This window comes from Carlito syrichta, unplaced genomic scaffold (assembly GCF_000164805.1).
Source record: "Carlito syrichta isolate Samal-C Ts95f unplaced genomic scaffold, Tarsius_syrichta-2.0.1 Scaffold311632, whole genome shotgun sequence".
NCBI classification, from domain to species: Eukaryota; Metazoa; Chordata; class Mammalia; order Primates; family Tarsiidae; genus Carlito; species Carlito syrichta.
Genome location: NW_007255728.1, coordinates 195,308 through 220,337, shown reverse-complemented (window position 1 = coordinate 220,337; position 25,030 = coordinate 195,308). Strand labels below are relative to the sequence as shown.

The window sequence follows — 25,030 nt, the reverse complement described above, 5'->3', positions numbered from 1 at the left end:
TAGTTCAAGCATGATCAATCATGATATTTTGAGGTTTAATAAGAATACAGTTAACTTTAGAAATTTCATTGTCTCCATTTTCTACTATTGTGGTTCTGGCCAGTTTATATTTGGGTTTTATTTTTAGAAGCTTTATTGCTGATGATCAGCTTTATATATTAGGATTAGGAATTAGAAACTTTCATAGAAATTAGGATAGATATATAGGACTTTAGAATAGCCATTTTGTTTAGAGACTGTGATCTATTGTTCCAAAAAGTGGCCCACCGTGAACCTTGGACTGGGCCACATCCTGTAGAGCCCAGCGGGATCTTTGGACTGGGCCACATTCTTTAGGAATTGGCTTAAGCTTCCGTAGCATTGTGTAAGCAGTATTAGCATAGAATAGAAAAGTAATAAAATTTAAGTTAGTCATCATGGGTATTTGTGTGCACATGAGCTTTAGAAGTTATTGATTATCAGAACATCATGATGCTAATAGGGATTGTTGCATTGCTTTTGAGGAACATTAACTAGCAAAGGGAACAATAAGACAATTTTGGGGTTTGTCCTTCCTCATACCTGAGAAAACATCTGGTGGGTGGGGGACGCCCCTCCTGCACCTGGCTTTGTGCTCACGTGAGAGACTTGTGAGACTGTCTGTGTAAAATTTGGGGATAAATACCTGCTGTAACTTTCAATAAACGGCTTCTGCGCTAGACAGAGTCCAGTCTCTTTCTTTCTCCTCCCTTCTCTTTCTTTCTCTTTATTTCTCCAGAATAATCACCGACGCTGCCACATCTTCCAAGGTACCCCCTAAATCTCTCTGCAGGGGCTGGCCTCCCACATTAGCAGTGAGGTTTGACTGCACAGAGACCATAATAAATCAACTGCTTGCAGATTTATATCAAAACCCTATCAGTGAGTGGCAGGTGAACTGATGTACTTTAATTGTACAGCTGCATCTGGTGGCGGGCTTTAGTAGGAATCCAATATTTACTTATTTATTTATTTACTTACATCTAATTATATTATAGGCCTTATATAAAAGGACTGTTCTTTTTTTGTTATTGTTCTTTTTTTTGAGTTGGAGTCTCACTCTGTTGCCCAGGCTGGAGTGCCCTGGCACGCTCACAGCCACTGCAGCCTCCACCCGCTGGGCTCCGGCGATCCTTCCACCTCAGCCTTCCGAGTAGCCGGAATTACAGGCATGTACTACCACGCCTGGCTGATTTTTTTTTAATTTATTGTAGAGATGAGGTCTCGCTGCCCAGGCGGGTCTCAAACCCACGGGCTCAGGCAATTCACTCACCTCAGCCTCCCAAAGGCACGGGATTACAGGCTGAGCCACCGAGCCCGGCTTCATGCCTCTTTTTTTAAATGATATGTCGTATAATTATTTCATCGTATATTACAGCATAATAATAATAGAAATAAAGTACACAATAAATGTTATATGCTTGAATCATCCTGAAACCATCTCCTACCCCCCAGTCCACGGAAAAATTGTCTTCCACAAAACCGGTCTCTGATGCCAAAAAAGGTTGGGGAACACTGCTTTAGGGGCCTCAGTTAGGTTATAGAACCTCTCTAAAGTAGTAGGGATAAACTTTATGGCCAGGCGTGAGGGCTCAAGTCTGTAATCCCAGCAATTTGGGAGGCCAAGGCAAAAGGACTGCGTAAGCCCAGAGGTTTGTGGCCAGACTGGGCAACTTGGTGAGACCTTGTCTCTACAATAAATCAAAAAATTAGTCAGACTTGGTAGCACATGCCTGTAGTTCCAGCTACTTGGAAGGCTGAGGTGGAAGGATCACCTGAGCCCAGCGGGTGGAGGCTGCAGTGGCTGTAAGCGTGCCAGGGCACTCCAGCCTGGGCAACAGAGTGAGACTCCAACTCAAAAAAAAGAACAACAACAAAAAAAGAACAGTCCTTTTATATAAGGCCTATAATATAATTGGATGTTGGTTTTCATAGGTTTAAAAGTCTATAAAAACAAGGTACCAAAAATCAGAGGACAGATATATTTCATATGTCTAATTTATCCTAGTGGCTGCCTTTTTGGTACTATAAAATTATCTAACTATCATTTGAGGTTGGAGAGTAATTTGTGACTTATATATCATTTGTCTTAAAAGGAAATAAAGAATAATATACCTTCAAAGTTCTGGTCATAAGAACTTAAATTACTCATCACTTTTGACACTTTAAATGCTAGAAGAAATATAGTACATATATTAAAAGGTCAGAAATAAACAATGTTCACTATACCAAGAGCCATAAGTGGCAGGATACAAAATGTTGGTAGGCCTAAACAATTTAATCTCCAACTCTCCTTTTCCTCCCACCATTTCTCGCTCTTATCAGTAGCCATGCTAATGCCATGGAATAAACCCCAAAAATCTGTGACCCCTGGAAGAGTCTAATTTTATTCTGGAACTCCCTGAAAGTCACCTGTTTCAGTAAGTCTCAGTGTTGAGTTTCAGTCCATTCCCAAACCCTGGAGTTTATTCAACAGTGAAAAATGCTCAAAAGGACTATAATCAATTTAGTTTCTTTCTACAAACCCCAGGACCAAAAGTTTAACCAGTAGCATCTAGAAACTAACAGAAGTAGCTAGCCCAGCTCCCAGAAAACCACAAGCCAACTATCATTTTCCTACACCTATGAAATATGCAATGTATAATTTACCACATTTAGGTCCAACTTTGGTCACTAAATATAAAGAGTAAATAAAAAGAAACAAAAGAATTTTTTTAAAATGTAATGCTCCTGAGGGAGAATAATAATAATGCAATTTTACTTGACAGGGTTCAACTTATATAGAAAGATTATCTACCTATAGGTATGACTATATTTTGAACTGGGTTAAAAACTTCCAAAGTGGCCAGGCGCAGTGACTCGCGCCTGTAATCCTAGCAATCTGGGAGGCTGAGGCGGGAGGATTGCCTGAGCCCAGAAATTTGAGATTAGTCTAGGCAACATAACAAGACCTTGTCTCTACAAAAAAATTTAAAAAATTAGCCAAGCATGGTGGTGTATGCCTGCAGTCCTAGCTATTCGGGAGGCTGAGATAGAAGGATCACCTGAACTCAGTAAGTCAAGGCTGCAGTGAGCCATGATAATGCACTCCAGTCTGGGGGACAGAGTACAATATATATATCTCCAAAGAAATCACAGTAACATCTTAGTCTGATAACAATAAATTCAAAGTAATTACATTTCTTGGCTAGGTTATAAATAATTCCCAAATAAAAACATTTGCTAATCCAAATTACTACAGGTTAGATTTTTTTAGACCTTTATGATGCAAACATATTTTTCTGAGTCTGTCTCATCAATAAATTTATGAGCCTCATATTTTGTTTTATTGATATAGTTCAATATCATCCTCCAAATCCTATCAAATGTCTGGCACGCAAACCTATTTCAAATGCTATATGAACTTACAACAATGTACTCACAACATGTACAGTACTTACAACAATATATAGAATCTCATCCTCAAATTAAACCCAGTCAATTATCACCTCACAACTGAGAAGATCTCTAGCATTATGGCCTTCAAATCCCTAAAAAATCTTCTATGTTCAAATACGTTAGTCTAGGGAGTTTTAACTAAACCCAAATTGCTATCAGAGATTAGAAGAATCTAGGTTCTAGACACACAATAGCAGCTAGCACAGAAATCAGAAATAGATTACCTTTCACACCTTTCCAAGCTAGATCTAGAGATTATGGGAAACTCATTTAATATATTTAAACTTTATTTTCTTTATCTGCAATATGAATATCAATAATATCTAGTCTACTGATTTCTCAAGATGATTTTAATGATCTAATAAAGAACTGTGAGAATGCACTGTGATCATTAAAAAACTATATACAGGTTACTTACTGCACTAAGATTCAGGAAAACAGAGTGGACCGGAACTAAACTGAAAAGATACTTTCCCATTATTGATTCAAAATTCATTTTCTGGAAAAACTCTAGGAAAATTTCATCAATGTGGGTATGTATTTATACTAGACTGAAATTTATAAATGAAGTACCCACCAAAGAGTATAATACTATTATCACAGTCTATTTTATCCATATGAATACAATCATATAGGAAAATCTAATGAAAACCACTACTGTAATCCTGTTTTTCCTGTCTTTTAATTCTTACTGTTGAGAAAGTCAGGCTAGGGGACATGGAGAAGGAATTCAACAACATGTGAAATGCTTGTCACAAAGTCTTGAATAACTTTGGATGTTAAGTTTAATTTTATGCTGCATAAATAGCTATCGATCTTACCTTTGGTCTCTAGAGTCACTGGATCAGAATACTCTCCAGCCACAGCCTTGTTACAAGCTCGTACTCTGAAATTCATATACTTTGAATCAAATTTTAAGCCTAAAAAAATGAAAATGGCTTTCAGACATGAAAAGCAAAGAACACTATTCTCAAAAGTATGAGTATGAACCTTCAACAGACATTTTTCCTCCTTGGAAATACTGTATCTCCTTATTCAGGAAGATTACAAATTTATGTTAAAAGGGTGATAATGTTTGAATAAGAAGAATCATGATTTATCACCCATTTTATTCAAAAGAAATACATTACGTAGTTTATCAACTTTTATTTTAACCCAATAATTAAAAAGAATATGTTATTGAATATGTTATTGTAAACTTTGGCATCTGTCTGAATTATTTCATTCAAAGACAGACGCCACAGTTTACAATAACATATTCAATTTCTGGAAAGTAGACACCCTAAATAATTTTTACATTTATAAAACATGGTGTTTTTATGTAAAAATGCATTAGAGGAAGCACAGACTAACAATAAAAACTTTGAAGTTAGGTCTAGATTAAAACTTCAGTTCAAAAATTACTAGCTATGGGAACTTCAGCAAATTGAGTCTCCATTTTCTATCTGTAAAACAGAAATGATAAAACCAACTTCACAGTTGTAAGAATTAAGTGAGCTGTACTATATGTAATACAATTGAGCCCAGCTCCTAACAAACAGTAATTGCTCAATAATGGTAGCTCCTACTGTTCTTGCATAACAAGCATTGAACAACTCAGGTAATGTCTGGCCATTTCAAATATCCAAAGTCCACTATATATTGAGATAACTTTTTAAAGGCTTTCAAAAAGCCAACATACAAATTCCTAATACCAAGTCACGGCTCTACTTTAAGTATTAATTTGAAGGCAACCTTAAAACAGTAAAAGCAACAGTATTTACAGTATAAGTGAAACGGGTACTGAGTACATCTAAAAAACTGACAGGTTTTTTTATTCAGTCAGAAAACCAAGGTAAAAAATTAAATATTATTCTGAAATGTTGTTTTCGGAAATCCCTTCATATTTGTTTTACACACATTCTGTTTTACCAGGTTGCAAATACCCAGAAGTAATTAAGATAAATGTTTCTTTGATGTTTTAAGGGAAATTCACTTCCATAATGAATATTTAAAGTCAGTTTGGCTAAAGAAACTGAATAACTATCCTTTAAAGTGACTGAAAATATTTTTCAAAATTAACATTTATTTTCTAAGAATATGATTCCTGAAATGCAGTCATTTTACCTGATAGTGTATATTCAGTGCCCTTAATATTATCAATTATCTCCCAGCACCGCTCATCCTTCACACGTGGAAGACCATCAAAATTAGTCTTCCTATATTCCATTATAAAATGGTCAATCTTATTATCTTCTTCTGGCATTCTCCAAGCTACTGTTACAGAGTTGTCAGCTACCAAACACTCTACTGGATCTATCTCTGGAGCTTTGGGGACTGCAAAAGAAGAAAAACCAAAAAAAGGCTCATTCCTCATTTAGTATAGCACTAATCAAATATGTTTGTCATTCAAATTGTACTTTTTCATTCTGTTTTTAATCTGTTCAAAAGTGAGTCAGGGTAAGAGAAAGAATACCTTATAATGCAAAACAACTATTTTCAAAGTACATGCTTAGGATAAAGAATCAAGAATAACTTGTTACCTCTGAACACACAATACTTTTAATTTGCTATTTCAAATAGCTGTATATATAAATTAAACCGGCATTAACAAATAAAATTAATTGCTTTGATTAAAAAACTCAAGACTGTATTTTCAATGTATTTTCTTGTTTATATAAGAATTGCAATTTCTCAGTACTAAACAAAAATAATTCCCTGTCAAAAATACTTAGGTATTTTTTTAATGTTTCTCCCAAGAGTTCTATGATTTCATTAAAATAAACAGGAGTAAATGAGTCACATTTAACATGTATGAATATCAATCAATTTATTTTCCATAAAAGAGATAGTTCATAGTTTGTCAACATTAACACGTGATCCATTTACATAAAAACAGGCTAACTGTAGAACATAGTCTTCCAGTAATACAGACATGTTTGAACTGCGTGATACTATGCAATCCAGCGGGTATTTAGCCTCATGCTCATATTTAAACATTTTGTTGCTAAAAACAGAATTCAAAAGGATTTAGTCCTGTTTGCAAGGTCAGTTCAACATTTGAAATCAATTAATGCAATCGATCACATTAATAGAAGAAAAGGTATATAATCATATCAATAAATAGAGAAAAAATCTGACAAAATCCAATACCCATTTATGAAAAAACTCTCAGTGAGCCAGAACAGAGAACTTTACAAGAACATCTAAAAGAACATCTTCAAAAACAATATAAAGAACATTTAAAGAACGTCTTTAAAGGAATTTAAAGAACATCTTCAAAACAACTACAGTTAACATCCTACTTAATGAGATACCTTTCCCTAAGATTAGAAATAAAGTGAGGACATCCCCTCACTAGTGTCAACATTTTAGTGAAAGTCTTAGCTACATGCAACAAGATAAGAAAGTAAAAGGTATACAGATTGAAAAGGAAGAAATAAAACTCTGTTTGCAGATGATATGATTGTCTATGTAGAAAATACCAAAAAATAAAAAATAAAAATCCTGGAACTAACAAATGATCATTGAAAGGTTGTAGGATACAAGTCATAAATAGGTGAAGCAGAGGGGAATTTTAGGGCAGTGAAATTATTATCATGATAATGTAATGGTGGATACATGATATCATATATTTGTCAAAACACACAGAACCGTTTAACACAAAGAGGAAACTCTAACATAAACCATGGACTTTATTTAATAATAATGTGTCATTATTGATTCACCAATTATATTAAATGTATCACACTAATGAAAGGGGAAATGATATGTGGAGGAGCAGGTGGGTATATGGCAACTCTCCGTACTATAAAAATCAATTCTCGGCCGGATTCGGTGGCTCAGCCTGTAATCCCAGAACTTTAGGAAGCCAAGGCAAGTGGATTGCCTGAGCCCACAGGTTCGAGACCCACCTGGGCAACTTGGCGAGATCTCGTCTCTACAATAAATCAAAAACTAGCCAGGCGTGGTAGTGCACGCCTGTAGTTCTGGCTACTTGGAAGGCTTAGGCGGAAGGATCGCCCGAGCCCAGCAGGTCGAGGCTGCAGTGGCCGGGAGCATGCCACTGCACTCCAGTCTGGGAAACAGAGTGAGACTCCAACTCAAAAAAAAAAATCAATTCTCCATAAAACTAAACCCATTCTTAAAAAAAACAAAGTATAGTCCACCCTCTGCATCCATAGATTTGCCCAATGTGGATCAAAAATATTTGAAAAAATACAAATTTTAAAATATAGTATAACAACTACTTACATAACATTTACATTGTATTAGGTATTATACGTAATCTAGATGGCAAAGAGTACAGGAGGATACGCATATGTTATGTGCAAATACACAATTTTATACAAGAAACGAGAATCTCTGTGGATTTTGGTATCTAAGGGTCCTGAAAATCAATGCCTGACTAATACTGAAGGATGACTATACTCATTTTTAAAAATACAATAACAACAATGAATTGCATACAAAAGTTAAAATACAAAGCAATGTGAGAGATAACAAATAAAGTAAACCAAACACCTCAGTAAAATAACACCAAGATGAAAGGAATCTGACTAATATTTAAGTCCTACTAGTAAGAAAGGGTGGGTAAATTTTAAATCTTCAAGCTTTAATAGTAAGAAAGGAAGAGACTGTGATCAATTCCCATTAACTACAGAGTCTCCCCAAAGTTCAACTCTTTTGCATGTGTAATTGTATAATAAATATTAGAGTCTGATATACCTTATTAGTAACACAACTGACCAAAGAAATATTATGTCATAACCCTCAGTTTCCCTTCATCTGTCTTGTAGAAGTTTTGTTTCTATCATACATAACAGACGTTAGTCTCTATAGCTGCAACCTAAGAAATGTAGATTACTATTCACTGCCAAGAGAAGAGACCTTAGGCATTCATGAATTTAATATGCTCTGTTATGCCTACATGTGAGGAGAAGTAAAAGCTTGCAGCAATTTTTAAATGTTGCTGAGTTATAAATCTGTAACTGAAAGTCCTGAGAGGCTGGTCTAAAAAGAGTCTCTTAATTTGTCAGCAGGCCTAGCTAACTCCTTCCTATCTAACCTCAATTCAGCTGCCACTCCAGTGAGACTGTACTGACAGACAGATTCTTCTTTCTTGAAACAGTTACCAGAAGAAAGCCAACAGCCAATGTGGAAACACAGGTTAAAAAGAAAAAAAAAAAAAACCCACTAAAAAACTGGTGATACTCAAGAGAGAAAAAGAAAATTTAGATAATTTAAGAATAATATGTCAAATTAAGGTTGACTGGATCTAACAGGTGGGAAGTTCACCTGAGATTTTATATAGAAGAAAATAAACCATCAAATGAGGGATATATATTCTAGGGACGATGAAAGGTAGTATACCTGTAATATAAAAATATTACTTAAGAAATGCAGAATTCTCTCTGGAAATGAGCATTCAAAGCAATCTACACATCTATCTACATATTTCCATAAAGTTACAGTGACTAGCAATAATATAGACACTAATTGAAGAATTTACTGATTTTTCAATGCATGTGTATGTAAAAGAACAAATGGCATCAACATGACTGTAGATATGATTTTTTTCTTAGCTGCAGAAACTCAGAAAGGAGAAACTCAAAGTTTCAATGCTGAGTAGATGAACATGACTTTGTAATTATCATCCATTATCATCACTTCCACTGTTCAGATTCAGATTAGTCCATAACTAATATTTACTATAGATAATGTAGTGTAAAGTTGATTTCGTGGCATTTGTCAACTAAATTAAGGGACAAAAATATTTTTTCACTTTTAAGTTAATTTTATTGCATCTTGTGGGATATTTTTATGCTACAACAGAATATAAAAAGTTAGAGACTTCATCTTTCATGAATTTTAAAAACCTATTATACTTTTCCTTCTGGATGAAACTCCTATACAAAAAGATTTCTTGTTTTTTTAAAATTATACTTTAATACTTCAGACTGTCTTAATGGCTGGCTAGCAGAGGAAATTCTGTTAATGCGATCTATTTGACTGTACAGTTGCATGGTCTTGGTCTGTAAGCTATCAATGAAATCCAAAAGAAGAAAAATAATAGAAGACTTTTTTAAAAAATTCAAAGTAATAATATTCACATGTATGTTCACAATCTACTGTTCCTGATCCTGTCAGAATTCAGAAGTGGTGAGAAACTTAGACAAAGAAAATGAAAACATGTACACTAGACTTTAAGGAGAAAAAACTTCAAAAAAAGTTCTGCTTTCAACAGAGTACATTATGGAAAAGAAAAATGCTACCACTGATATCAGCAATTCATGAGAAAACTGAGAAGGGGATGGAAAACAAATCAATTAAGGCCGCAAATTAATATGCAGATTTTCAAAGTTTGAGTAAAAAAGTAAACTTTAGACAATACAAAGTAGAAAATACAATTTCAGAGCCATCAATGAAACATGAAGTTTTTTCTATAATTTAAATAGGAAATTAAAAAAGAATAATGATAGTAGCTTTATACTACCTCATCTTTACTAGGAGCTCAAAGATGCCCAAGATTACAAAGCTAGATTGCGAAAGAAGGAAAAGGTTTCAAAAATAGGTGTTTGACTTAAAGAGACAATAGCCTTTAATAGTCTTAAAGAAAAGCACTCTAATATCTTAGTTTGTTACTGCTGCTGTATAAATTACCACAAATATTGTGGCTTAAAACAACAGAAATTTATTATTTTACAGATATGCAGAGAAGTCTGAAATGGGTCTCACCGGAATAAGGTGATGCAGGGTGGAGTTCCTTTATAGAGGAAGCTCCAAGGGAGAGTCCATTTTCTTGCCCTTTCCTGATTCTAGAGGCTGCCTGCATTCCTTGGTACATGGTTCCATCCTCCATCCTCTAAGCCAGCAATGGCAGGTAGATGCATTCTCATGCTGCATCACTCTGATATGGACACCCCCACCTCCCTTGCAATGACACTGGGCCCACCCAGAGAATCCAGGACAATCTCTTTTTCTTAACCCAAGCACATTAGCTGTCTTAATTTCATCTACAAACTTAATGCCCCCTTGTTATGTAACGTAACATATTCCTAAGTTCTGGGCATTAATACATAAACATTTCAGGGAGTTGTTATTCTGCCCACCATAATCAGTTTGAGTATATTCAGAGTATTTTCATCAAATGTAGTTATATTCTTTACATGTTCCACCTTTAGCCAATGAACCCCTCTTCTGGTCTCTGAGTTCGTTAGATATGGTATCCATTGCAACACTTAAATGGTTCCTTCGTTTTCGAATACAACAGATAAGAGAGGTTCCAGACTCATCTCACCCAGGCACTGCCCACACCTGCAGTCAGGCGCAGTTATATAGGATGTGTCCTGTGATAGGAATGCAATTATTCTTGGACTTCTCAAAGGCTGGGACTGATAAATATACATACACTTGAAAAGTCAAAAAAATTATGTATTTCAAATAACTTTATAATTCAAATTTAGCCTTACAGGGTTTTTATTTAACTCTTATCTTATACTCATGTATATCTTCACTTACAATTAAAATTATGGTTCTTATCAGTGAAAAAAAAGCACTCTAAGACTACATATATTAGTATTAGTATATTAGTATCTATGGAATATAAGAGCAGTAACAGGCAGAAGGGTATCCATATAATGAAAAGAAAAGAACTAATTATATTAAAGTTAAATTATCTGGTCAGATGGAAATGAATGATCTACAAAACTACCACAAAGGTAAAAATGATAGTTTCATCTACCTAATGGTCTCTGAGAAGTTCTGGATTTGCCTTATTGGCAAACTGGTAATCTAGAAGGTGTATGGTAAATTAATTTTTTGGATCTAAGTGTGACCAATAAGAAGAAAACAGGTGTAAAAGTAGAAATGATGGCCAGACATGGGGTTTCACACTTGTAATCCCAGTGCTTTGGAGGATTAGGCAGAAGATTGCTTGAGGCCAGGAGTTTTAGACCAGCCTTGAGAACACAGCAAGATCCCAATTCTACAAAAGACTGTTAAAAATTTGCCAGGAATGGTGGCACACATCTATAGACCTAGCTACTCAGGAAGCTTAGGAGGAAGGATCACTTGAGTCTAGGAGTTCAAGGCTGCAGTGAGCTATGAGCACGCCACTATACTGTACCTTTGGCAACAGAGGGAGCCCCTATCTCTAAAAAGTAAAAATAAAAAAGTGGAAATAATAGGAAACTTAAAAATAAGCAACATCATCATCGTAAAGAATTCATAAAAGCCAGGGAGAAAGACTGGGCATAATCTGAAGAAAAACTTCAAAAAATTCAAAAAGAAAAAGAGGTTCATATAACTAACTACATACTCCAGAGGGATCCTCTCCCAGCAAAAAAGAAATCCTGCATAAAACAATTTTGATATGTTGCATTGCTAAGCTTTGATAAACAAGACAGTGCTTCTTAACCTTTAATGGGTAAAGATCACTCTAACGGTTATCTCAAATCTGACTCTAGGTCTCTTGAATCAGCATCTGCAATTGATATGCATGCACTTTAAAGTTTGAGAAGCACTGCTCAGGTCCGTCTTTTGATTAATGAAGTCGCTTTACAACACTGATTCCAAGTTATCATCAAGCTTCTTCTTGAATTATTTTAGTGATGAAGAGAGTCACCATTTCCTGAAATCGACCCGTTCATAATTATTTAGTTGTAACCATTAGAAAGTCCTTCCTAATACTATTGAAGTTTCCTCCATAAAACTACTATATTTATAAGTGAAGTGAAAATAAAACTATCTCAAATGTTTGGGATTACAGTCCCTTGGCCAGATTTTTATTTAAACCACTGAAATTGTGTATATTTAAGGTGTTCAGCATGATGTCTGAGAGTCAAACTCCATGGGGACCCAATTACAGGAGTGATCCCACACACTTGTGAGTTTTACTTCTAAGAGCTCAACAATTTGTCACCATGAATAACAAAGAAAAATTCCTGCATGCTTCCAGCAGGATGAGAAAAAGAACCATTATGAAATATATAAGAGTTTCTTTCTTCCCTCAGGAGAAACTATTTAACTAAAGCCTAACACTTTGGGGTTTTATAAGAGCCTAACTGATCTGGGGAAAGGGAAATACCCAAGTCCAGTACTACTCTACTGGATGAAGGGAAATACAGTACCCAACCCCATCTCACTCTAGCCATTCTGTTACAGCCTAGAAGCCAAGAGCAAGGAGCGGGGATAACTGAGAAGCACCTGCGAAGTTTACAGTCCAGAGGCACAGGTTTACAAAAAGACTGAGACCTAACTGTAGTACTATAGAATGCTTTCCCTCCCACATACCTTACCACCACATTCATAAAGGCCTATTTATACCAATTGGTTTAATCCAATACATCATGAGTGGCTATCAAGAAAAATTATAAGGCATACTAAAAGGCAAAAACAAACAAACAAACAGTCTGAAGAGGACAGCAAGCATCAGAACCAGACTCAGATATGACAGAGATATTGAAATTATCAGACCGAGAATTAAAAACAGCTACAGAATACCAAGAGCTCTAATGGATAAAGGAGACAGCATTAAAATAACAGATAATGTAAGCAGAGAGGTGAAAATCTTAAGAAAGAACCACAAAGGATGACTGAATTTTTTTTTTAAAAAACTGTAACAGAAATGAAGAATAATTTTATGAAATTATTAACAGACTAGATATGGCTAAGGAAAGAATCTCTGACCATGAGGATATCCAACAGAAACTTGCAAAACTAAATAGCAAAGAGAAAAAAGACTTAAAAGAAAAAGGACAGAATATCAAAAACTGAAACAACTGCAAAAGGAGTAAATATGTATAATGAAAATTACAGGAGGAAAATAAAGGAATAGATGATATATTTGAAAAAATGAATGAGAAACTCCCAAATTAAAGGTAGACTCCAAACCACAGATCTAGGATGATCAGAGAATATTAATCAGAATAAATGCCAAAACAAACAAACAAAAATAGCACATAATACTCCAACTATAGAAAACAAAGAAAAAACCAGAAAGAAGCTAGGTGGGGGTGGGAAAAACACCCCACCTTAACTATAGAGGAGTAAAGATTAAGATTATATCTAACTTCTCTTCAGAAACCATACAAGAAGACAACAAAATGAAATGAGTAAGTGTTCAGAGAGACAGGGAAAAAAAAAAAATCAACCTACAGTTCTGTACCCTTTCAAATTATTCTTTAATAGTGAAGGAGAATTAAAAACTCCCCAGATGCATAAAAATTGAGGAAATCTGTTGTCAATAGACCTTCCTGCAAGAAATGTCCAACAATTTCTTTAAAGAGAAGGAAAATAATATAGGTCAGAAACCCAAATCTATATAAATAAAGAAAGAACATCAGAAAAAGATAAGTAAAGGTAAAATTAAAACCTATTTTTCTTATTCTTGAATAATTTAACAGATAACAGTTAATTCAAAATAATAATGACAACCATTCATTTCACTCTGTGTGTGTGTGTATATATGCTTATGTATAAGTGAAATAAATAACAGCAATGATACAAAAAATGGGAGAGAGGAATTAAATTATTTTGTTATTATAAGTTACACGTACTATGCATGAAGCAGTACAGTGTTATTTGAAAGGACAAGAATTGGTTACAAATGTATACTGAAAACTCTATAGCAACTACTAAAAAAGTAAAAAAAAAAAAAGATAACTCATATGCTAAGAAAGGAAGAAACATGGAATCACATAAAATGCTCAAAACCACAAAAGGTAGAAAAAAGTGAAAGACAAAAACAGAAGTAAAGAACAAGAGCAACAAATAGCAAACTGTAACAAATACAGTAGATATTTTCCCAACTATATCAGTAATTACTTTAAAGGTGAATGATATACATATATCAATTAAAAGACAAAGATTGTTAGAGTGGGTCATTAAAAGAGTCAACTCTAAGCTGTTTACAAGAAATACACTTTAAATATGAAGACATTTATATTTAATGGATGGAAGTATACAATGTTAATACTAATAAAAAGAAAGTGGAATTAGCTGTATTAATTTTGGACAGAGCAGACTTCAGAGCAAGGAAAGTTATCAAGAATAAAAAAGGGAATAACATAACGATAAAGGAATCAATTCCTCAAGGAAGATACAACAATCCTTAATCCTCCAATGCGCCTAACAACAGAGTATCAAAATACATGTGGCAAAAACTAATAGAACTGCAAAGAGAAATAGATAAATCCAACTATTACAGTTAAAGACTTCAACACCCCTCTATCAGAACTGAATAGATCCAGCAGGCAGAAACTCAGTTAAGAATATAGTTGAATTCAACAACTCCATCAACTGATATAATTGACATCTATAAACTACCTCATGCAGCAATAGCAGAACACACATTCTTCTCAAACTTCTATGGAACATTTGCCAAGATAGGCCACATTCTGAGCCACAAAACACACCTTAACACATTCAAAAGAATAGAAATCATGCAATATCTGCTCTTATACCAGAATGAAATTAAACTAAAAATCAATAGCAGAAAGGTAGCTGGAAAATCCCCAAATACTTTGAGATTAAACAATACACATCTAAACAGCACATAGTCAAACAAGAAATCTCAAAAAAAATTTTAATACTTTCAACTAAATGAAAATGAAAACTTATCAAAATTTGGGGGATGCACTGAAATCAGTACTTACAGGGAAATGTACAGCACCAAATGCACATATGGTCATGTGCCACACAATGACATTTCAGTCAACAATAGATGGCATATACAATTGGTTATATAAGATTATAATACATGTTTTTACTGTACCTTTTCTAAGTTTTTATACATGATTACTTACCACTGTGTTACAAGACAGTAACATTCTATTCAGGTTAGTAGTCTAGGACAATAGGCTAAATTATATAACCTAGTTGTAGACTAGGCTATATCATCTAGATTTGTGTAGGTATACTCTATGATGTTTACACAATTACAAAGTGGTCTAACAACACACTTCTTAGAACATGTCCCTATTGTTAATGAAAGTATGATGATATCAGAAAATAAGAACAATCCAAAATCAATAATCTAAACTTCTGCTTCAGAAAACTAAAAAAAGAACAAATTAAATCTAAAGTAAGTAGAAGAAAAGAAACAATGCAAATCAGAACAGAAATCAGGCTGGGTGCAGTGGCTCACACTTGTAGTCCCAGCACTTTGGAAAGCTGAGGCAGGAAAATCACTTGAAGCCAGAGCTTAAGATCAGTCTCAGCAACACAGCAGGACCCTATCTCTACAAAAAATTTAAAAACTTAGCCAGGTATGGTGGTGTGTACCTGAAGTCCTAGCTACTTAGAAAGCTAAGGCGGGAAGTTTGCTTGAGTCTAGAAGTTTGAGGTTGCAGTGAACTATAAGTGCACCACTGCACTCCAGCTTGGGCAACAGAGCAAGATCTTGTTTCTACAAAAAGTTTAAAAATAAGTCAGATATGACTGCACATGCTTGTAGTCCTAGCTACTTAAGAGGCTGAGGTGGAGGGATCACTTGAGCCCAGGGGTTCAAGGCTGCAGTGAGCTATGATTATACCACTGCACTCCAGTCTACGTGTCAGGGTGAGACCCTACAGCTTAAAAAAAAAAAAAAAATTAAAAGCACACATAATTAATAAAACTTAAAATAGGAAAAAATGGGGGGAAAAAATCCCCAAACCAAAAGCCAGTATTTTAAAAGATTCATAAAATCAAGCCAGGCTAACTAAGAAAAGAGAGAACATAAATTACTAATATTAAAAATGACACCTCATCAACAAGAGTATCTGTATAAGGAACATTTGTATACCTAACCTGAATTGTACTACACATCTTTAAAAGAAAAAAATGAAAGAGGGGCATCACCACAGATCCCAAGAACATTAAAAAGATAATCAAGGAATACTATGAGCAACTCTATTCCACAAATTTGACAACCTAAATGAGTTGACCAATTCCAAGAAAGACACAGTCTGCCAAAACTCATACAAGAAAAAATAGACAACCTGAATAGGCCTACATCTATTAAAGAAATTGAAGTAATGATTAATAACCTTCCCAAACAGAAAGCACCAATTAGCTTACTTGTGAATTCTACCAAACTTGTAAGGACAAAATTACACCAATTCTCAACTATCTCTTTCAGAAGAGAGAAGCAGAGAGAATACATCATAACTCACTTTATGAGGCCAGCATTATCCGAATACCCAAAACCGACAAAGATATTACAGGAAAAGAAGACTACAAACCAATATCTCTCATAAGCATAGATGTAAAACATCCTCAACAAAACATCAGCAAATCAAATCCAACAATGTAGAAAAAGAATTATACATTTAGACCAAGCATGATGCATTCCAAGTACACAAATGGTTCATTTGAAAATCAACTAACAGCCGGGCTCGGTGGCTCAGCCTGTAATCCAGCGCCTTTGGGAGGCTGAGATGAGTGGATTGCCTGAGCCCGCGGGTTCGAGACCTGCCTGGGCAGGCGAGACCTCATCTCTACAATAAAATTAAAAAATTAGCTGGGCGTGGTAGTGTGCGCCTGTAATTCTGGCTACTCGGAAGGCTGAGGCGGAAGGATCGTCGGAGCCCAGCAGGTCGAGGCTGCAGTGACCGGGAGCAGCCACTGCACTCCAGTCTGGACCACAGAGTGAGACTCCAACTCAAAAAAAAAAAAAAAAAAAAGAAAATCAACTAATATAACCCACCACATCAACAGGCTAAATAAGAAAAATATCATGATAATATTAATAGAAGTATAAAAAGCATTTCACAAATTTAAACACTAATGCATAATAAAAACACTCAGTAAAATAGGAATAGAAGGGAACATCCTCAACTCAACTTGCTAAGAAATATCTACCAAAAAAACCTATGGCTAACACCAAACTTAATGGTGAAAAACTCAAAGTTTTCCCATTAAGACCAGGAACAAGGCAAGGATTTCCCCCCCCCCACTACTGTTTTCAACACTGTACTAGAAGTCCTAGCTAATATGGTAAGACAATAAAAGAAAAAAAAGGTATTCATACTGGGAAGAAAGAAATAAAACTGTCTGTGTTCACAAATAACATGATCATCTAGGTAGAAAATCCAAAAGAATAACAACAAAAAATATCCTGGAACTAAGAAGTGATTACAGCAAGGCTGCAGGATACAAGGTTAATATACAAAAGATAATTCTTTTACTACATAACAGCAACAAAGTGGAATTTAAAATTAAAACCCAACACCACTTATGTTAGCATGCAAAAAATGAAATACTTAGGTATAAATCTAACCAAATATGTTCAAGACCTATACGAGGAAAATGACAAAATACTCAAAGAAGAACTAAATTAATGGAGAGATATTTCATGTTTACAGATAGGAATTCTCAATATCCTTTTTTTTTTTTTTTTTTTTTGAGTTAGAATCTCACTCTGTCACCCAGACTGGAGTGCAGTGGCCGCTCCTGGCCACTGCAGCCTCGACCTGCTGGGCTCCAGCGATCCTTCCGCCTCAGCCTTCCAAGTAGCCGGAATTACAGGCATGGGCTACCACACCCGGATGATTTTTTGATTTATTGTAGAGATGAGGTCTCGCTGCCCAGGCGGGTCTCGAACCCGCGGGCTCAGGCAATCCACTCACCTCAGCCTCCCAAAGGCGCAGGATTATAGGCTGAGCCACCAAGCCCAGCTCTCAATATTCTTAAGATGTCATTTCTTCCCAACTCAATCTACAGATTTAATGCAATCCCAATTACAAGCTCAGTAAGTTGTTTTGTGGCTATCAACAAATGGACTCTAAAGTTTATATGAAAAGACAGAAGATCCTGAAAAGGCAACACAATATTGAAGAAGGACAAAGTTGGGGGACTAAAACTATACAACATCAAGACATATTATAAAGGTATAGTAATCAAGACAGGGTAGTATAGGTAAAAGAAAAGGCAAGTAAATCAATAGATCAGAACAAAGAGCCCACAAACAGACCCACAAAAATATACTCCAATGATCTCTCACAAAGGCAATACAATAGAGAAAACATAGTCATTTCATGCTGGTATAACTAGACCTCCACATGCAAAAAATGAATCTGGACACAGACCTTACACCTTCTCAGGAAAAAATGGATCATATACCTAAATATAAAATACAAAAGTATAAAATTTCTAAAACAGAACATCTAGATGTGTTTGGTGATGCCTTTTCAGATACAACATCAAAGGCATGTTCCATAAAAGAAAGAAGTAATAAGCTTGATTTCATTAAAATTAAAAATTCTGTTCAGTGAAAGACACTGTCAAGAGAATGAAAAGACAAGGAGAAAATACTTTATTTTCTTTCTCTTCTCTCTCTCTCTTTCTTTCCCTTCCTCCCTCCCTTTCTTTCTTTTTTTCTTGAGTCAAGGTCTCAATCTGTTGCCCAAGCTGGAATGCACTGATCACAGCTCACCACATTTTCAACCTCCTGGGCTCAGGCAATCCTTCTACCTCAGTCTCTGGTTCAGCCTAGGCTTCAGAAACTACCAGGTACTATGTTCACTATCTGAAGAACAGGTCACCTGAGACCCAATCTCCACCACTACAAAATACGTTCATGTAACAAATATGCATGTGTACCCCCTGAATCTAAAACTTAAAAAAAAAAAAGGCTAATGATCTTACAGATATCTCACCAGAGAAGATATATAGATGATAAGTGTGTAAAAAGTTGCTTTATGTAGGTCATTAGGAAAATGTAAATTAAAACAACAATAAAATACACCATCAAATGGTGAAAATGAAGAGCAACAGAACTCATATTCTTTGCTGGTGGGAATGCAAAATCATACAGCTGCTTTGGAAGATAATTTGGCAATTTTCTATAAAACTAAACATATTCTCACATACTATTCATCAATTTTACTCCTTGGTACTTATCCAAAGGAGTTGAAAACATTATCTACAAAAAAATGTGCACACAGGTGTTTATAACTGCTTTATTCATAATTGCCAATAATCAGAAGCAACAAGATGTGCTTCAGTAAGTGAATAAGTAAATAAGCCATGGTATATCCAGACAACGGAAGATTATTCAGTGCTAAAAAGAATGAGCAATCAAGTCAGCAAATGATACAGAGGAAACATAAATGTATATTACTAAGTGAAAGAAGCCAATCTGAAAAGACTACAAGGTATATCCAGACAATGGAAGATTATTCAGTGCTAAAAAGAATGAGCAATCAAGCCAGCAAATGATATAGAGGAAACATAAATGTATATTACTAAGTGAAAGAAGTCAATCTGAAAAGGCTACCTACTTTATGATTCCATTGTACAAGAGTCTGAAAAAGGCAAAATTATGGAGAGAGTAAAAAGATCAGTGGCTGCCAGGGACTGGGGAAGAGAAGGATGAAAAGGTAGAGCATAAAGGATTTTATAGTTCACTAACAATACCTTATATGATACTATAATGGTGGATATATGTCTGTACACATTTGCCCAAATCCACAGAATATACATCACGAGTGAACCTTAATGTAAACTATAGACATTGGGTGGTAATGATATGTCAATATAGGTCCACCAACTGTAACAAATGTTAACGTATTACTGGAAGTAAAGTTCCATTTGAGCTCATATGACCACTATAATAATAACAGAATGACAGCATCTAACATTCAATGAGTTTTAACTATGTCAGGTACTATTACAGATGCTTTGGTGACATTAATTCATTTAATCCTTATAAAGACTGTGGAAGAATAACATCACATTTTAAAGATGAAGACAATGAGGCAAGTTAAGTAACTTGTTCAAGATTACATAGCAAGTAAGCAACAGAATTCAAGCCTAAGAAGTCTGTCCTCAAGACCTACTGTTACCCATCATGCCATACTGTCGCCTTCTGCCAAGCTGGCAATAGAAGATATCCCTTCATAGATTCTTAAGATAGAATTTTTACTCCCAGTAAAATATCTAAAAATTTTAAAACCTGCAAATTTAATTATTCCTTAGCTGAATGAAGAAAAAAAACATACTATACTTTTTTGATATTCACATATTAGTGTTCATTACAGAAAAATCTTGTAGGATAAAAAAAGTTTTTATACAAAAATGTACATATAATACATGTATTTACCTGGCAAAAACTTCAAAGTTTGCAGCATCTGTCTTTCCTGAGAGAAATCCACCATTAAATGAGTCATGTTGTCACTGACCTTTGGTTTCAACGAAAGGCGAAAGGCTGAAGCCATTGTGACTCTATGGTAAACATAAACATGCTTTTTAAAAGAATAGGAAGTATCAAATCATATTTAATTTATAAAATGAAAAGATAGAAATTATATCACTGTAATGATTTCAGAGACTATAACAAAGGTAAAAGTCAAATAGAAATGTGTTCCTAGAGTCCTTTAAAAATTAATTAAATAAAAAAACTACAAAATGCCTTTTAATTCAAAGACATGTAAGACAACTTTTAGCAACTTTCCTCCATCCAGTTTAATAAAACTGCTTATATGCAAATATAAGAAACAAATATCCAATATAAATAATTGTTATCAGACACCACATTCATCTGAACCTCTGTACACTCAATCTCACTGACTTCCTGATGCCAGCCTCACTCCTTTTCATAAGCCAAATAATGAATTTAAATATACCCTGATTCAAACATTCTTCCTAGCAGTCAGAGATAACCCCATGTACCCGCAAATAAGAGAACAGACAGATTGGCCTAACACTGTATATATAGCTTGGTAGTAGCTAAGGATAGTCCATGGATGAGAAAGGAGAGATATGAAATCACTATCAATGAATACCACACTAGTAGGTGTCACTCTGATCTGTCAACATCAGATACAGGGAAGCATTCTAAGAGAAACAGCCCTGTGAAACTATACGCCATGGAAATAAAGGAGTTCAATAAACATTCACTAGATGAATGTGGAGTAAAAAAAAAAAAAAATTGAAGCCATACCAGATATCGCTTTATCCAAAAATTAGAAAAACTGTTGTCAATTAAAACTTGAGATTTAAAGAAACTCTCTTATTCTATTAATTTGTAGTTTAATCTCACATTTTAACTTTTCATATTATAACAAATTTCACAAAATAAGTTCTTCATTATCTTTGGTTAAAGAATGATATAACAGTCCTATTGGTGAATGTTATCCTCCTGGTATACGATTTGGGAGAAGGAAATAGAGCTGGTGGAACAAAAGGAACACTAGGCCTAGCCAACTGGATCTGCCAAATCCAATTAAAAGATCAAAAAAAAGACAAAAGATGTCAACTTGCTTATTTACTTACTTTGGGACAATAGAGGTCAAACTACTGCTGTATTCAGTTATATGGGGACGAAAAATGTCAAACTATGGGGATTCAGTTATTTCAATTCATTTTAAAACTAGAAAAAGAATAACTTAATTTAATAGTAACAATGATTAAACAAAAACTGATCAGGTTATAAAGAAGAAAGTGCTATACTGACAATTTATGAGGATAGAAACTCACAATGACTGAATGCTTACTATATGCCAACTATAATGCTGAGTATTTCACGCATATCACATTAAGCTGCTGGCTCTCAAATTATAATAAAAATAAATTAGGAACAAATATTAAGTCTTACCAATGTTGTTCTTTACAGCTCCAAGTATCTTTTGACTTGAAAATGTCTGAAAGAGCTATTTAGATAGGTACTTAATAAATGCTCACTTGAATCAGTAAATGGGTCTGAACTTACTTGGTTTCTTCTAAACCTGATCAACTATTTAAATGTTTACATGAGAAACTGAAAAAAATATATCTGAAAGTATTAAAGAGAATCTTAAACCTGAAACCAGTAAAATCACTAAAACTTGATTTAATCACTATGACTTCAAGGAAAAAAAATTGCCTCCAAATGAATTCGAAAAGTTAATTGAAACCTAAAAAACAAGAATAATAACCCTTATTTTCTAGCCAGTTGAAACTTAGAAGTTTCTATGAATCAATTCAGATGTGCAACAGTGCCATAACTTTCAAAAGACTGAATTTTTATTTGTAGACATGTGCCTCAAAACCCAAACAAAAATTCAAAATCCGTAGATCATTCTCTACACTATAGGATCCATGCAGTTATATATGTTTTAATTCACCTTGACTATCCTGGTTCATTTCTAATAGTTCAAGCTGAATTCAAGAATCAATTCCTCCTTATTTTTTTCAGAGAAAAATAACTATAAAACACATGAATACTTTTAATTTCCTCTAACTACCTCTATCCTTCATGACTCCTTTCTTTCAAGAACCATTAACTCCCACAATATACATCACTAATCATATTCCAATATTACTAAGTACCCAGAAATATACAGCAGTAATTTGTAAAGTTATAGAGAGATGTGGTCTTATCTTCTCTTTTCTATCCTAAGTTTTTCCTCTCACTGCTGCTGTTCCTCTGTATAACTTCCACCATAGCAAATGATTACTGAGTTTTCACAGATACTTTCATTTTTTATATTTGATTCCCTGCTTAAATATGTTATACTCTCTAATTTAAAATCCATCTCTGCCTTTCTATAAAAGAATCCTTTCTTTGCTTTGTGAAAATAATTGACAATAGTGGAATTCTAGAAGCTCACTTTTTGGGAGTACCAAAAAACTACACCATACAGACTTGGACATTATGAAGCTGAAAATCAAATTTAAAAAATTAAGTCAAGACTTGGAAGTGTTTCTCAGGCAGGAAGGATTCAAACTCTGCCTGAACCCTGACTCTTGGGCTACTGATGAAATCAAGCCAAGATGCCGGCTTAGAAAAGGGGGGCAAAGAAGCCAACCTTCAATGATGAATACAGTCATGAAAGTTGGTCATAAAATTAAATTCCGACAAATGAATCTGGACAAAGAGAAAGAAGTCAGGAATAAGGATAAGATTCTGTGAACCACGGAGCCATACAGAATCTTGAAAGGAGGAAATATTTTGTAAGGTCTCTGGAAAGCCAAAGTTTCATTAATCTCTAATTCAGAAAATAATGAACCAGAGCAGGATGTAGTGGAATAAGTAACTAATCAGGAAGTATAACATAGCCAGGGTGGAAGATGGAACACTCAGCAAATTCCTACAGACATAACCCAAATCCACCTTATCCAGATAACTGACCTATCTAGCATCCATTCAACACACAGTCAGTATTTTTTTACCATCAAACTTTCATAATCTTTCTACATCCAAGATTTATAAGAATGAACTGTCTTTAATTAGTGCCTGACGTAAAATATACAAAGAATATAAAAATTAGTATTTGTGCTAAGAATGCTATGACTACATATGAATCCTGCCTCTAGTCAAATAAAAGATAAACCAAGAATTGAATTTTTCAGCAAAGATCAACAACAGAAGCACTGATTTTCATACAATCCATAGTGAATATTTTTGTGAATTATCTGATTATTTGATGAAGAATAATTTACCTAGAATTCAGAGTGGTACTTTGAAGAGCTGTGCCTTTTGGAGAATCTCCTTATCCTCAAATGAAAAAATCTTAAATTACAATCACACTACAGATAATGTTCAGTGACTAGACAGGCAGATTAAAACCATTCCTACTGTGTTAACACAATCCAAATGTTGCCAGCAAATCCTTGAACACTCTGGGATATTCATTACAGTAAGTACCCTCTCTTAATCCTGGCTCTATCAATGAGAAAGACCTTTTAAGCCAAAACCTTTAATAATTTTAGTTTTCTCTTCCCATAGAATATTAACTAGATAGTGATGGCATTAGAAATAGAAAGAGATGGCACCAGGAACAGGATGGGAATGAGAATACAAAGGTGTTAAACAGAAAAGCAGTGAAGAAAGAGAGTTTTAGCTCTTGAGGACTATTTAAAATGCTATGACATCTCAGAAAATAAGACCATTTATATTTAAATTTAAGAACAACAAAAAATACATTCTAGGAATATATATTTTTAAATTATTCAAAATAGTTCCCTTTCCATTAGTACAACTAATTAAGAATTGCTCTAAAATGAAAACTAACTATATTATTACACCAGAAATGAAATTCTTCTGAAGTACATAATTAACCACAACTATGTTTTTAAAAAATCTTATTGATATAATGGTTATTCCAAGAAGATACACAAAGGACATTTTCTTTATTTTTTTTGTACTTGGTCATTGGTGTTTTTATTTTAACTACCAAGAATCTAATAAAAAACTGTTTCTGAATTTCATTTCTGATTTCAGTATCAATACTTAAATAAAAACGTATGTTTATACCATACCTATCCTTGATCTGTCTGGCAGCCTTGGAGCAAATCAGGGAGAAGAGAAAGAAGGCAGTTAGTGCTTTTCATGCAAGTTTCAATGGCAGTGACATGCAAGAAAAGTTAGGCTATAAACCCTGCAACAGATTAGTTCATATTCACCAAAACATAAATTACAAGAAATTTGTATCGTTCACATTAGTTTTCATAATGTGATGTTAGAACTACAGTAGAAAATCCAGACCCCACATAAGTCATCTTTTAAGAAGAAAATGTAATACTTTAAACTAATTCCAGGTGCCTATAAATGTTTTTTCTCATCTTAAGATTATCAAAATATACACTCTTTAACTAAATCAATCAACCTCCTTCATAGGATACATATTTC

General features: G+C 34.4%; 1 protein-coding gene across 1 annotated transcript in view; it reads right to left on the bottom strand.

The window, feature by feature from the left end:
• The window catches only part of FSD1L (fibronectin type III and SPRY domain containing 1 like), a 76,806-nt gene that overhangs the window by 24,734 nt on the left and 27,042 nt on the right, over nucleotides 1–25,030 (bottom strand). The window contains exons 6-9 of the mRNA XM_021717981.1: nucleotides 24,661–24,683; nucleotides 20,522–20,643; nucleotides 5,563–5,772; nucleotides 4,278–4,376 (exon numbers count right to left, since the gene is read on the bottom strand). Of these exons, the coding sequence (XP_021573656.1) occupies nucleotides 4,278–4,376; nucleotides 5,563–5,772; nucleotides 20,522–20,643; nucleotides 24,661–24,683 (454 nt within the window). The remainder of the gene's footprint in view (nucleotides 1–4,277; nucleotides 4,377–5,562; nucleotides 5,773–20,521; nucleotides 20,644–24,660; nucleotides 24,684–25,030) is intronic.